The 14,890-nt window shown below is 39.6% G+C and overlaps 1 protein-coding gene across 2 annotated transcripts in view; it reads left to right on the top strand.

The window, feature by feature from the left end:
* The window catches only part of LOC111862522 (protocadherin-like wing polarity protein stan), a 150,907-nt gene that overhangs the window by 68,759 nt on the left and 67,258 nt on the right, over nucleotides 1-14,890 (top strand). For both annotated transcript variants that reach the window (XM_033750700.1, XM_033750699.1), the window contains exons 20-25: nucleotides 682-807; nucleotides 2,228-2,462; nucleotides 6,409-6,613; nucleotides 7,366-7,478; nucleotides 9,790-9,954; nucleotides 14,020-14,174. In XM_033750700.1, the coding sequence (XP_033606591.1) occupies nucleotides 682-807; nucleotides 2,228-2,462; nucleotides 6,409-6,613; nucleotides 7,366-7,478; nucleotides 9,790-9,954; nucleotides 14,020-14,174 (999 nt within the window). The remainder of the gene's footprint in view (nucleotides 1-681; nucleotides 808-2,227; nucleotides 2,463-6,408; nucleotides 6,614-7,365; nucleotides 7,479-9,789; nucleotides 9,955-14,019; nucleotides 14,175-14,890) is intronic.

The following is a 14,890-nucleotide window of genomic DNA, read 5'->3' on the forward strand; positions in this document are numbered from 1 at the left end:
AGTTGGAGTATAGCAGCCGTCGCGGTAAGAAGATCCGGACGTGTGTGCGATTGTGTAATTGGGAGCGCGTGATACAGTGATACATAGCTCCCCTACTGTCAACGTGTATACTACTGAAGACAGAGTGAACTGATTTGCGCATAGGGTTAGAAATCGTGAAACCCCGCAACAGTGTTAACAGATTAATGCGATTAGGGTTATAAGGTGTGAAACCCCGCAACTGTGAGATAATTAATTGTAGCCGTTATTTGTAGATTGTTAAATAAACCAATTAACCATCTCTACGGCGTCTTCAGTAACGCAAACACGTTACAATATTTTTCCTTTTATTTTATGGTCTTATGGTCTGATATTTTCTACTTTTTTGTGAATTATGTCATCCTATCAAGTACAGTGAAACCCTAATTTATGATTTTTTGGTAGGGTGCAAGGAGGGCGGGCAGTGGATCTGAACATTGTAATGAGGAAGATCTTAAACAGAAGTAAAAGAAGAATGAGTTTATTGTCTTGGGATCATTGAAACTGAACATTAAATTAAGGAATATCTTAAACTGAGGAACATTAAATTGGGGTTCCACTGAATCTAGTATTGCTTTACGAGTGCATCTGCTTGAGGCAGTTGAAGTATGTACTTTAGTCTTATCATTTCTCGTGTTTTGAAATAGATGTTTTATTGTGCAGGAAGCCGAGAGCATTATTTATGTGATACTGAGGTAAACTTGTGCTATTCAAATCCATGTGGGAACCAAGGCACATGTCAGAGGAAGGAAGGAGGCTACACATGTGTGTGCAGACCTGGCTTTACAGGTAAGCAAATATTAATTTAATTCGTAATGATCAAGCTAATTGGTTTGTTTCTTTTTAATTTTAATCTTATTATATTTTCATATTTTAGCATGTATCGCCGTTGCTATGCAATGAGTGTGAGTTGAGCTGATATACCAGACCCATTTCTGGGCAGTGGTTCCGTAAACACATTCCTGTGGCAACTGATATGCATTTAACAATGGAAAAGGGGTGTTTCTGTGTGGTCCACAGTGAGCTGTTAGAAGCAAGGGACAGAGGCAGTTGAGTTCAGTTGTGAGTTGCTGGCCACCCAGAAATGTCATGAGTGCATGAAGCTGAAGAATCTCCACTGTCAGAAGCCATTGCCAGGGAATGGCTGGTGTAGACACAGCAGGCTGGAAAAGAGTTAGTGGGCGCTTTGGTGATTTGTGAATTGTGGAGATTGTTGGTGGTGCTGTAATTGCTTGTTGTTCCAAGTCAGGCATATAAATTGGTCATTGAATCTATTCACCAATCCAAACCCTGTCTATAGTCACACATACTATGTGACAATGTATATATTTGGAGAAATGTCAACTTAAGATTAAATGCATTTACATATAAGCATATTTTATGAATAATTTGAGGAACAGGTTGGCCTGGAGGTAGTGCTTTAGATTTGGCTAGGACACCACCTATTCTGACTCAGGTTTTAATGATCTTCTTCAGTCCTTCTGAAGCTAATACTTTGATTAGTCCACATCTTCTTTGTTCTGCATCCTTTCCAATTTGTCATGCATCAGTCATCTTACCATCTTACAGTATATAGTCTACATACCAAAAGCAATCAGTGGCTTCTACTCACTCTACCTTCTCTTCCTTAGCCTCATGACTGCCTTTCTTGTAACATTTCTATATAGCCGAGGCAATTCATAGCACTACACAATCCATCACTGAAGATGGAGGCAACATGTTCATCTTAGACATCATTTTCTGCCTACAGCTCAACATTGCTATCATCACAACCCAGAATACCACAGTCCGAATGCTGACAAATTATAGTTTAGATGAACTGTAATAACATAACTGGTCTAACCTTTTTTGTTACTACTGACGGTAACAGAAGCTGGGGTATGTGTACCAGAGATATCCTTTAAGAATGAGCATTCGAGTTCAGCATTTGAAAAATTAGTTTCTTACATGTTTGGAAGACTGGAAACTGTTAAACTCTTCATAATACCATCATGAGAACCTCAAATTCCAACATATTTCATCCAAGTTTATAGATGAACTGGTGGTTATGGGAGGTGAAAGTTGGTGACACACATCGTATAGGGAGGGGAGACAGCAGAAGCAGCTACAATGATGATCGGGTGAATGGTGAAGATACATTGCAGTAGGGAGCATGAAAGTTGTGCTGGTTTATTTAATAGACAGTTGAATGTGGTCTTTCTTTTTGCAGGGCAGAACTGTGAGATAGACTTGAGTCTGGACACTTGCCAGCCTGGAATATGCCGTTCTCACTCCTCGTGCTCACCCTTGGTAAAGGGAGGATTTCTGTGTGAGAACTGCTCTCCTAGTGGAGGTTCTGAACACTATACAAAACTCTGTGAGCTTCGAAGCAGGAGTTTCTCCAAGGCTTCGTTTTTAACGTTCCCTTCATTAAGACAGCGTCATCGCTTACACATCCAACTCAGGTATCACAGTAATCATTAGTTATAAATCACTGCCATGCATAGTATGTCTTATAGGAATTTACATGGCATCTTTCCATATCATTGAATTTCAGAGGATTAAGTATTGATTTTGGAACAACAAAAAGTGGAAGTGAATATTGTCTATATGCAGTGCACTAAGTCTCTGTTTTTTAAATTGAAGTGGGTATTATTAAACAGTATATCTCTTTAGATAATATTTATAACATGCTCTTTCCCAAATTAATATTGTTAACATTTTTGTAAACCTCTCGGAACTGTGTTGTTTTTAGCTTTTTTTCATGGGATAGTATAAAATCTGTAAAATGTAAGGTAAAGTAGTCACTGTGCTTAATTAATTAAGCACTATGCCATAAAGATGTATGGGGGAGTGGATGTAGAGATCCACATTTTCTTGACCTTGGCACTAGTTGGAGGTGAGTGGTCAGCTTCATGCCCCTGCCACTTTGCCCCCGGGGAAAGAGCCCCCAGTACCCATTGGATAGGAGGATGAGTGGACCCCAGAGCCCATCTGGACAACGTGGAGAAGAGAAAAATCTTGACCCTACTGGGACTCAAATTCCGACCCCTTGGTTGTCCAGCCTGTAGCCAGTTGCTATACTGACTACAATATCCCAGCTCCTGTAAAATCTGTTATTGGTGGTATTTTTATTTTGTTACACAGTCATTATTTTTGGGACACGCGGTAGTGTAGTTGGTTGAGGCACTATGCTACAAGCGGGAAGGTCACGGAATCAAATCCTGATGAGGTGGATTTTTTCAATTGACCTAATCCTTCCAGTCACACTATGGCCCTGGGGTCAACTCAGCCTCTAACAAAAATGAGTACTGGGAATATTCCTGGGAGTAAAGGGCGGCTGGCATGTAAGGCTGACAACCTTACTGCCATCTATGAGCTGATTGTCTAGAAGATATGGGAGCCTGAACTTCTCACAACCCTATGGGCCTCCGAGGCCTGTTAAGGGGATAGGATACCTTTACTTTACTTTTTTACTTTTACGTTCATTATTTTATGACAAACTGGGATATGTCCTGCTGTCTCATGAAATCCATTTCAGCTGATAATTTCTTTCATTCTTTATGGTCTCCCTTTACTGCCATATGACACTTCACTTGCTTTATATATTCATATTCCTGATTTTTTTAGACTATGGTTGATTTGAAAATCTGATATATATGATGCACTCAGTTTTCGTGTAATTGATAGTTCTACATTTAGATCTTTTTTTCTTTCATTCCTTGACAGAAGTAGTTAGATCACATTGTTCTGCAGTGTGGGACTGTGAAGTTTAATAGATATGTACCAGCATTTCATAGGAATCTCATTCCTCCTATCCTGAAGAAGGAGGCAGCAGTGTGCTCTGAAACCTTTGCATCCATCTACCAAACTGCATAGTGCCATGTCTGAGGAGACTGTAATCTTAATAAGTATTAACTTGTTTGCATATCTTATTTTTAATTCAAATTTTACTTACGTTTGTTTCTTGCTTAATGTTGTACTGTAGTTGTTTTTCTTTTTTTGAATTTATTGATTATTCTGAAGCAGTTTCTTTTTACTCTGTGCACTGAGTATGGAAAATCATTTCCACCTTCATCATACATATTTGATCTTCAAAATCGATGTATAGTGTTGATGAATGATAGATATATCATCTTGGAATGTTCTCAGTGTCTTTGTGATTTTATTCACGAACCTAATTAAGAGTAAATTCTTCCTTTCCACATACAGGTAATCTGTTGCTGTTAATCATTATTGGCTGTTGTTTACAACAAAGATAAATTCAAATTAAATTCTGATGTCTATAACATGAATACTAGACAAAAATATAACTTCCACCTACCCTCATCAACTTTATCAGTATATCAAAAAGGAGTCTACTTTACTGGCATAAAAGTGTTCAACAATCTGCCACAAAGTATTAAAAACTTGGGCAATGATACTAAAAAGTTTAAATCAGAGTTAAAGAATTATCTACATGTTCATTCCTTCTACTCTTTAGATGAATACTTCAATGTAAATAGAGAATGATGTAAAATTAAGTTATATTAATTTTTAAGCTAAAATTGCCTGTACTTATGTATGTAACCTTTTGACTTGTTCTGTATCCAAAGGTACTAACCTGCTTAGGATTTATAGAATGTAAATAAATTCAATTCAGTTCAATTACTTTTACCATAATGCTGCAAGGGCATAGTCCAGCTGATTGGGTGTTGCTTTTTTTTCAACATGAATACTTTGATTTAAAATCCCCTGTTCCTGTGTAATAATTGTTGAAAATTTCTGGATCATCACTTATTGACATTTGGCTGTTATTATTTGGACATGTTATATTTTGTAGGAATTTTAGTTTATTGGTTTATTTTGACTTTATCAAATGTGGTTTCATAGTCAATTATGTATTTTATATATTGAGATAATGGGGGCACATGGTAGCATAGTTGGTTGAGGCACTATGCTAGAAGCCGGAAGGTCACAGGTTCAAATCCTGATGAGGTAGATTTTTTCAGTTGACGTCCTTCCAGCTGCACTATCACCCGGGGTTCGACTCAACCTCTAACAGAAATAAGTACCAGGAATTTTCCTGGGGGTAAAGGGTGGCCGGTGCGTAAGGCTGACATCCTTACCTCCCTCTGAGAGCCGATTGGCTAGAAAATGTGGCATTGAGATAACAATAGTTTTTATTGTGATGATTCGTGATAGTAAGTCAACATATGTTGCTAATGAATAGTAATAATGCATTGGAAATGTGGTGCCTTATTTATATAGGATTAGAAGCTTTCTTGGTGAATAAATGCACTAAAATTTTGAGGAATCAGTAATGCCATGGTTAAGGTAAAGACTGATGTTTCAGAGATCAATATGAGGATTGACCTTAAGTTGCTGATCCCAATGAAATGTTGGTTTTTTAAGCCCGGTCAGGAAGTGAGTGATTGCCTATTAAGATTTTGGTGCAAGGATCAAATCTTCTGCGATGTGATGCCATGTAGTCTGTCAGAAGTTTACTGATGTTTGAGAAGAATGTACTGCCTCCATCTTTAGGGTCTTAGAATGGGCTGAGCAAGCAAGCAGCAAACAGACAACTCTGTGGCATCATATCTCGGAAAATAATGCTCCTCATAGTCACTGCCATGAGGACCTCAAACCTCACATATAATATATGGTCCTCTAGCAGGAGTCGTTTATGTTCAGTATAGTTACAAAATATAATTAATTTCCATTAGAAAATTCTCAACTTTGTATGGAACCTGAAGGTTCATTATCATGTTCAGAAGAACATGCCACTGGTCCCTGTCCTAAGCCAGATGCTTCCTGTCCTCACCCTCACATCCTCTTTCTTTGAGATCAATTTTAATTTTATTCTCCCACCTAGGGAGCCGGGATGGTGTAGACGGTATGGTGACTGGCTACAGGCTGGATGACCAAGGGGTCGGAGTTCGAGTCTCAGTAGGATCAAAATTTTCTCTTCTCCAAGCCATCCAGACTGGTTCTGGGGTCCACCCAACCTCCTATCCAAAAGGTACTGGGGGCTCTTTCACAGAGGTAAAGTGGCCAGGGTGTGAAGCTGACCACTCACCATCAGCTAGTGCTGAGTTCAAGAAAATGTGGATCTATACATCTACTCCCCCATATGCCTTCATGGTGTAGTGCTTAATTAGTTAAGCCCAGGGACAACTTTACCTTTACCTTATCTCCTGTCTTTGAATAGGTCTTTCAGAGGGTCTCTTTCCTTCAGGTTTTCCCACCAGAGCTTCATATGTGCTTCTCCCCCATGTGTGCTGCATGCAGTGCCAATCTCACACACCGTGATATGGTCATTCTAATAATATTCGGCAAAGAATGCAAGAATTGTGTTTATTTTTAAATGTGTTGTAATATTTACCATGTACCTAATTTTATATTTAAAATAAATGTATTAAACTGTTTTAGGTTTGCAACCCAGTCTGACTCTGGATTGCTTATTTACAATGGCCGTTACAATGAGAAACATGACTTCATTGCTCTTGAAATTGTTGATGGTGCAATACACTTCTCATTTTCCCTCGGATCCAATGTCACCACTACGGTGGCATCACTGCCTGGTCGAGTGAGTGATGGGAGCTGGCATTCCATAACTGTGCATTATTTCAATAAGGTAAAGAAAATATATTTCTCGCTGTTGTAGAAAAAAAATGTAAAATATGTTGCTACTTTGACTACCAAATTTCTTTTTTAATTACAAGTTTTCTGACTGGTATTAAACTTATGATTTTGATTATTAGGGCTCAGGTCACTAAAATATCTTAGGCTATCAGCTGTGATTGTTGGTTAAGAATTGTTCATTTTAGGGACCATCTTTGTCCCCATCATGAAAAACACATCACATCCTAATGCTGGGGACGAGTGTTCCCTGAAATTTCTGCCATATTTTAACTGACTTACATGACTGATAGTTTCAGAAGATTTTATTAATATCAGATGCCATGAAAGCTTCATACATTACATCAGGCCCCATCTAATGCAGTCTTCTGCTCGTCCATGATGAGTGAAAAATCAGACCTATGGGTGGAAGAGTCTGAATTTATTTGTTACTGTTCTCTCCCAGTTGTGAATTTTATTTCTCTACAGATGCTAAACCGTAAATTATGTCTTGTATAAACAGGGGGGCTACCAAGATTTTTTTTTGGGGGGGGGGGAGGCGATCCAGAAAATTAGCTTACAAATGTATGTTTAAAAAGACTTAATTTTTGTGTTTGTATTTAGTATATTCCTTTTTTTCAGCTTTGATTTTTTTTCCCAAAAAATCAAAGGGGACACAGTCACTCCCAATGAAAAGTCCCTGGCAGTGCCCAGGTATTCTGCATTGATTTACCTTTGATTTATATATTTGAATTTGCTTCATTTCAGAGTGCGACTGTAAGTATTGATGACTGTGATACAGCACTGGCAACAAAGTATGGATCCAAGCTTGGTCCTCAGTGGTCATGTGCCAATACGAGTATGCAGATTCTTGAGAACAGGTATGCAGATGGTATATGCAGCGTGTCCACAAAACATGTGGTAATGAAACAAAAACAAATGGTGACTACACAGGATTTATATTAGTGGATTCTGTTGAAAACATATTTGAGGATGCGTCATTAGTAGCAATATTATGTAGGTCATCCAAAAAGTAAAGACTGTTTGTGCATAGCATAGCACAAGTAGTGTTGAAGAAGTGAAGAAGATGGTTAAAGACAGGTTCACTGTACTGGCAGCAGATTGGTCTGTATAGTTCACTTGTGGACTAAGAGTCATGGAGTTTGGGAATAATGATGTAAAGCCAAACACAGTGGGCACTTGGTCCAAGGCATGAACTGTCCCCACCTGCTGCAACACTCTGATCATGGGTTCGAATCCCACTCAAAGCATGGATGTCTTTGTGCATTTATTTTGTGTTTTTGTTGTTCTGTGTGTAGGTAGAGGCTTTATGGCAGGCTGATCCACTGTCTGAGGAGTGCCACTGACTGTGTATAGATTGAGAAACTCCTCTCCTTTTCCAGTGAAGCTACTACAGTCTGATGTAGGCCTTGATCTCCTTAGTGATGCTTCTCCAGTGGTTCCTGTCCGGCACTTTCGCCTTTCATCTGGAAATCTTGCTTTACAGTATCTAGCTACCTTGTTCTTGGTCTCCCATATTTTGCTACTGCCCTCTGGTTTTCAAGGGGGGGCACACAGTAGCGTAGTTGGTTGAGGCACTATGCTACAAGCCTGAAAGTCGCAGGTTCAAGTCCTGATGAGGTGATTATATTTTTCAGTTGACCTAATCCCTTCCAGCCACACTATGGCTCTATGGTCGACTCAGCCTCTAACAGAAATGAGTACCAGGAATCTTCCTGGGGGTTAAGGCCGGTGCATAAGGCTGACAGCCATACTGCCATCTACGAGCTGATTGTCTAGATTATGTATGGAACCTTTAATGTCTCACAACCATATGGGCCTCCATGGCCTCTGGTTTGGAAAAGATTAATTTTCTGCAAGCATAAATTTAATTTGTTCTGAAGAGGTGTCCCTGCATTCACTGCCTTAACTACCAATGCCTGTGTGCAAGTTATATGTCCTTACGGCCACCAGCCAGCCGACCCATTTGTGAGCTGGGTTTCTGTCAAGTGCAGTGTGATGTAATGTATGTAATGGAATGTAATTAGATCCAAATGTAACCATAATAAATGTAGTTTAAGATGTGTAATACATGAATTGTAACTTCTATAAAAATCAGTAACACCTGCAGTCAGTGTTTGCATGCAAGACGAGCAGTTGGTGCTCCAAGCAGCTTGGTGTAGAATTCCCATCAAGATCATCACAATTACATTTCCATTTTATATAGCACTATGCTACAAGGCAGAAGGTCACAGGTTAAATTCCTGATGAGGTGATTGGATTTCTCAGTTGGCCTAAGCCTTCCTGTGGCTCCAGGGTTGACTCAGCCTCTAACAGAAATAAGTACCAGGAATCTTCCTGGGGGTAAGGGGTAGCCAGCATGTAAGGCTGACAACCTCACCACCATCTATGAGCCAGTTGTCTAGAGAAAATGTGGGAGCCTCGATGTCACACAACCCTTTGGGCCTCCACGGCCTGTTACAGGGATAGCTTTACTTAGTCTCACCGGTATCAGTGAGCTGACTGTCTAGAAAATGTGGGAGCCTTGATATAATGCTGTGGGCCTCCACAGCCTGTTAAAGGGATAGCTTTATCTTTTCTTTACCTCTTATGTGTAGAGGGATTATATCTGACCCATTCTGCAACTGACATAATTCAATGAATATAGTGCTTTTGCATTAGGAGGACAATAAACTTTCTATCAAAGATTTTTATTTCACCTATGACCATATTCCATCACGCACTGCCATTTGTGCAGACAGGTCACAGAATCATTTTATATGATCTTAACACTTGACTGTCCAAGAATGCTGGTGCTCCTTTAGACTTGTAATCAGGAAGTGCTTGGTTTGATTCTCACTTAGGACACTGGCTGTTGTGATTGAAGTTTATCATGTTTTTCTTCTCAGCCCCTTCAGGAAAATACTATGAACTTACCTTGAAGTGATCTGTCTTCTGGCGTATAATGCCATGTATGCTACACGGTGTTATATTCCATAAGACAGAACTCTTCATGGCCACTGCTGTGAGAACCTCAAGTCCTGCAGAATATTGCTATGGTTAGGCAGCAAATGCTTACAATGTTCATAGCCTGCAACATATGTGTGCTTCTGGCTTTGACTGGGTTTATTGGTGCAGTGAGTCATCCACACTTTTTTGGTCTTCTGAGAATATATATCCTTGTGGTTTCAGATGCGCAGTATTCACCGAGACCTGCCACAGATTCTTGGATCTCACAGGGCCATTACAGATTGGGGGCCTGCCCTCCTTACCTACCAATTTCCAGGTCCATACTAAAGATTTTGTGGGCTGCATCAGTGACCTTTATATAGATTACAGGTTCATTGATCTGAACAGGTAATGACAGGAAACAACCTTTGCAACAATGTTTGCTTAAGATGGTCCCCAAACTCTCTTTGTATGAGGCTTCATGAATAAATCATTGGCTGCCCTGCACAAACTACAGAAATATTTAAAATGTAATGTAGCAATTTAAAAACATTAATTACTCATGAGCTTTAATTATAACTACAAAGTAATTTTTCTCTAAAATTATGTTTGTAATGTAATGTGACTTTAGCGTATCGATTTATATGTACTGGACAATTATCATTTTCTTGCAAGTGACTGTACTGTGATAATAACTAGTGCTATGAATTACACTGGTGCACAACTCAACACAAATGGAGAAAGAATTTAGTTAGATTAACTCTTCTCTGGCATATGTAGCATCACTGTGAAAATGAATGAGTGTTGTCACATGTAGGCGTGACAGTTTTGGATTGGAAGATTGGATTATTTCACCTTATACATTCACACCTTGGGACTACAGGCAATTACAGCACTATCGCTATTCTACATGCTTTCAGTTCACTTTTGCACTCGGACTAGGATTCTCCGTCTTCATGAGTCGTATCCAGGCAGTGGATTTATCACAGTCTCACTGTCACTTCAGCTCACACATGAAGTCTTCTTGGCACAGTCTGATTCCTTCTTGCCATTTCTTCTCAATCACCTTTGACCGCCACCTCCAGAACTTAACCCGATTCTCTTTCTAGCTGTGTGAGATCCTTGTTATATTGCCTCCGGGCAGACCCCATGGAAAACGCCATCTTCTATTGTTAAAGAGCATGTTTACACATCTGTTGCCTAGCAGTAGATATCCTGTTGCGGGAATGTGTTTACTGACCCATTACTAATACAGAGGGGTCAAAAACAATGCACTCACTCTCAGATAGTCAGTACCTTTGGAACAAAATGACATGTAGTTACAGTTCTTGCGCATACAGAGACAGAGTCGTATGTGTTCGAAGTGACCCCCATCAGCGGCTAAACAGCGTCGATGCTGCCGAACTGCTGAGCGAACCACAGCTGTCAGTGTGTCCGATGTGATGGCTGCACATGACACTTTGATGGTTTCTCATAGCGCCTTCAGTGTAGCTGGCTATTGTCGGTAAACTTCATCCTTCAAGGTTCCCCATAGGTAGAAGTTGAGAGGTGTTAGGTCTGGAGACCGTGGTGGGTACTCAATAGCACCTCTTCGACCTATCCATCATCCAGGTAGTGTGATCCAAGTACGCCCTGACATCTCAATGGTAGTGAGGTGGAGCACCATCCTGTTGTAGGTAAAATCTCTAATCTCCAAACAGCTCTCAAATGGGAGGGAAATTCGATGTCTGAAGCATATCAAGATACACCTGACCAGTTACGGTACCTTCAAAGAAGAAAGGACCAATCAAACTGTGCGATGACAGACCACACTACACATTAACACCCAGGAGATTCACTTCCTTGCCCACATGAACGTGTGGATTTACAGGAGCCCAATACACACAGTTGTGGCGGTTAACAGTACCGTTCATTTTTAATTGTGCCTCGTCCAATACCACTTCAATACAGCCTTACATTGCTCAAAGAACAACCTTTCAGCCATTGTTGCTGCTGTCTTCTGCTTGCAGTGCGCATGCGGCATGACACTCACGTGACTCATGTGACCTTCGCCATCTGTTGAGAAAACATTACACTACACTATCGCACAAGAACTGTAACTACATGTCATTCTGTTCCAAAGATATTCACTATCAAAGAGTGGGTACATTTTTTGGACTCCTCTGTATCTGAAAGTGTTTACTTCATTTTGAATTATGCTGTATGTTATGTTGTTGATTGACTCTGAATGCAGAATGCAGTGTTCTCCGACAGAGTGTAATGTTCGCAATCTATTTCTATGGATAACTGGAGGAAGTTCTGATTCTTCTGTAGCCATCAGTGGGGCATGCTTAGTATAGTGTTTGGTGATATGAGACTTGCATTGCAATTGAAGTAACATTTTGCAAATAAAATATCTGCTAGATCAGAAAAATTGAAATGGAAGTAATTCAAATTAGATGTGAAGGTAAATGTTTTGAAAGCAAGGGAACAACTTGGAAGTCCAAATTAAGGTCGGCATATTTTCTTCCATTGTTAAAGTCTTTGAAGAGAACTGTGAAATTCTACCTGTTGTGCTTTAAAGATTACTTTGTCAAACAAATGGTTCTTTCCTTCAGTTGTATAGTAGTTGCCATGTCTATACTGAGTGCCCTCGGTATTAGGAAGAACGTTTATGGGGCATACTTTCCTATAAGTCCTTGTGGTTATGGTCATCCTGTCAAGAACTATAAATTACTGCTTTTTTACATTCAACAAGAAAATTGTCTGAACAGAAGTTGCTTTTCCTTCTAAAAGATCTGTTTCCACACAGAATTTTATTCACACCTCTGAAGTTTGCATGACCTCTGTGTTGGTATTATTGCTGGTAGAAATTAGAAATTATGAAAGTGAGATGCCCTTGTTATGGCATGATGTACGTATGGATTTTCTTGAAACTCTTTGCCACTTGCTTCAGCAGTTGTTGGGGAAACAGTCACATGGGGTGAACCACACGTAAAATTTTACTTTTTTTTTTCTGTTTTCCATCTTCTCTTTAATGTCAAGAGCAGCTCTGGGCCCACCCAGCCTCCTAGACAGTGGGTAGGGGGCTGTTTCCTGTGGGGGTAGTGTGGCAGGGACATGAACCTGAGCACTCACCACCATCTAGTGCCGAGGTCAAGACTAGTACAGTAATACTTCTACTTCCCCATACATCTTCATGGTTTGGTGTGAAACATGGGGATATTAAAAATGGTTATTTTTAATAAATGTGTGTACTCATGCTTCACAAAGAAATATACTGGCATGTGTGTGTATGCAAAAAACTTCTGTAAGGCCCAAGTTTATCCCTGTCACTACCCAATTTTGGGTTAGTATAGCAATGAGTTGTCAATTGTTAACATGTCACAGATACATAAGTTATGTAATAGGTCATGAGCGAGCAATAGTCTTTTGTTTCACTGCCTGTTCTGTGAGTACTGATATTAATATTTTGATATGGATGTACGAAGTGTAGTGTACTATGTAAAAGAGACAGTGCACCATTGAGTATTTGTATGTGTTATTTGTGGGTGATGGCATTAAACAGCCACATTGACAGATCATTTGATATCATGGAGGACTGGAGAGGAATATGGGAGAAACCATGGGAAATTAATATTTTGAAGGTATATACAGGGTGAAAGGTATCCAAAATAAAATAATTATATCGTAGAAAATATTTATTATACACATTTATGGGTTACACCATTACAAAGAGTTTTTCTGATTATATAATTTTCTCAATAAATTTCACTGTGGGCCCCCTTGGTGGCATGACAATTAACCAGATGATATATGACCTAGTTTCGCATTGCTTGAAGAATGTTTGGTGTTACCATAGCCAAGGCATCCCTTATGTGGGCTTTCAGGTGTTGAAGGTTGTTGATCTTAACTTGGTAGGCAGTGTTCTTCACATAACCCCACAAGAAAAATCCAGCGGGGTTAAATCTAGCGACCTAGGAGGCCAACCGATTGGTCCACTTCTGCCAATATATCTCCCAGCCATCTCTCTGTTCAGATGATTCCTAACATGGTGGCAGAAATGTGGCGGTGCATGCATGTAACCTGGGCATGAAAAAGAAAACTTTGTGAGTTTTGCTTTCCGATGACATAAACCAGATACATGTATGACAGTTAGTTTCTGAGATATAAATTTTTTATTTTGGATACCTTTCATTTGGACACTCTGTATAAGGAACAGTGAGACTTCCTGTTTTATTCTCATTGGTGTTACACTAGTGTCTTGTAACAGAGAATTATATGCTAATAAGACTAAAAAACATTGAGCATTTCCTGTCTGTTTACATTGTAATTTGACTCCATTGTCATGACTGAAGTCATCACTGTCAGCATTAATTTAATCAAACATATACAATTATGTTTGTAGTTTAAAGAAATTTAGAACCTTTCTTCATGAAATTTCTTTTGTAAACTATGGAGTCCTTGCAGTAATAGAAAATTTCTTTTGGGCAGTTATGTTGCTGATAACGGAACTGTGGCAGGTTGCCCCGAGAAGAAGGCTTTTTGTTTGTCTAACCCCTGCACTCATGGCTCAAAGTGTACAGAAGGCTGGGGAACCTACCTTTGTGAATGTTTGGAGGGCTGGAGTGACAAAGATTGTAGCCAAGGTAAGTTCACATGTTTAGAAAGTTAATCATAAAATTGTGAATGTGAGCGGCTATTGGGGTTACTGTCTTCTGGACTGTGATGCTGTATAGTCTGGTAGATCATTACTGATGTTATATAGGAATATACTGCAGCATGAGGGTAGATGGAAGTAGTATATTTTTCAGACACAGCAGTAAGAATATACCAGACTGTAGCATGTCATCCCTGAAGACACCACAAAATTCTGCAGAATGATGCGCACGTGAGACAAAGTAGCAAATCAAGTGTACAATGCATTGTGGTAATCGTGTACACTGTTCCAACACCATAGCAGAAGAGGTGGGACTCGCTGTGTGAGACCTCCCAGATCTTTGCTTGTGCACATCATGCACTGTACCACCAGCCTCATATTTTTCACAAACACATGCAGTTGTTAGTCATGTTGGAGGTTCTGTTGCAAATTCATTCTGCCGCTGTCTTTATACTTGTACTTTACATTTTCAAATTTCGAGTACCATTTCAAAATTATTTTGCCTTGCTCAAATGACAACTGTTCTGCCTACTTTTTTTTTTACTGTCCTGCCGTTCAATAAGGTGGCTCTGACATTCATGTGGCTAGCACCATCTTTTGCAAGAATATCACACTATACACCATAAGTTACATTTTGGTTCAACTTTGAAAATGTCTGTAGATAACCTCTGTTAAAGTGTGTATACATTTTATTTCCTCTCCCCC

This window comes from Cryptotermes secundus, unplaced genomic scaffold (genome assembly GCF_002891405.2).
Source record: "Cryptotermes secundus unplaced genomic scaffold, Csec_1.0 scaffold1084, whole genome shotgun sequence".
In the NCBI taxonomy this organism is placed as follows: domain Eukaryota; kingdom Metazoa; phylum Arthropoda; class Insecta; order Blattodea; family Kalotermitidae; genus Cryptotermes; species Cryptotermes secundus.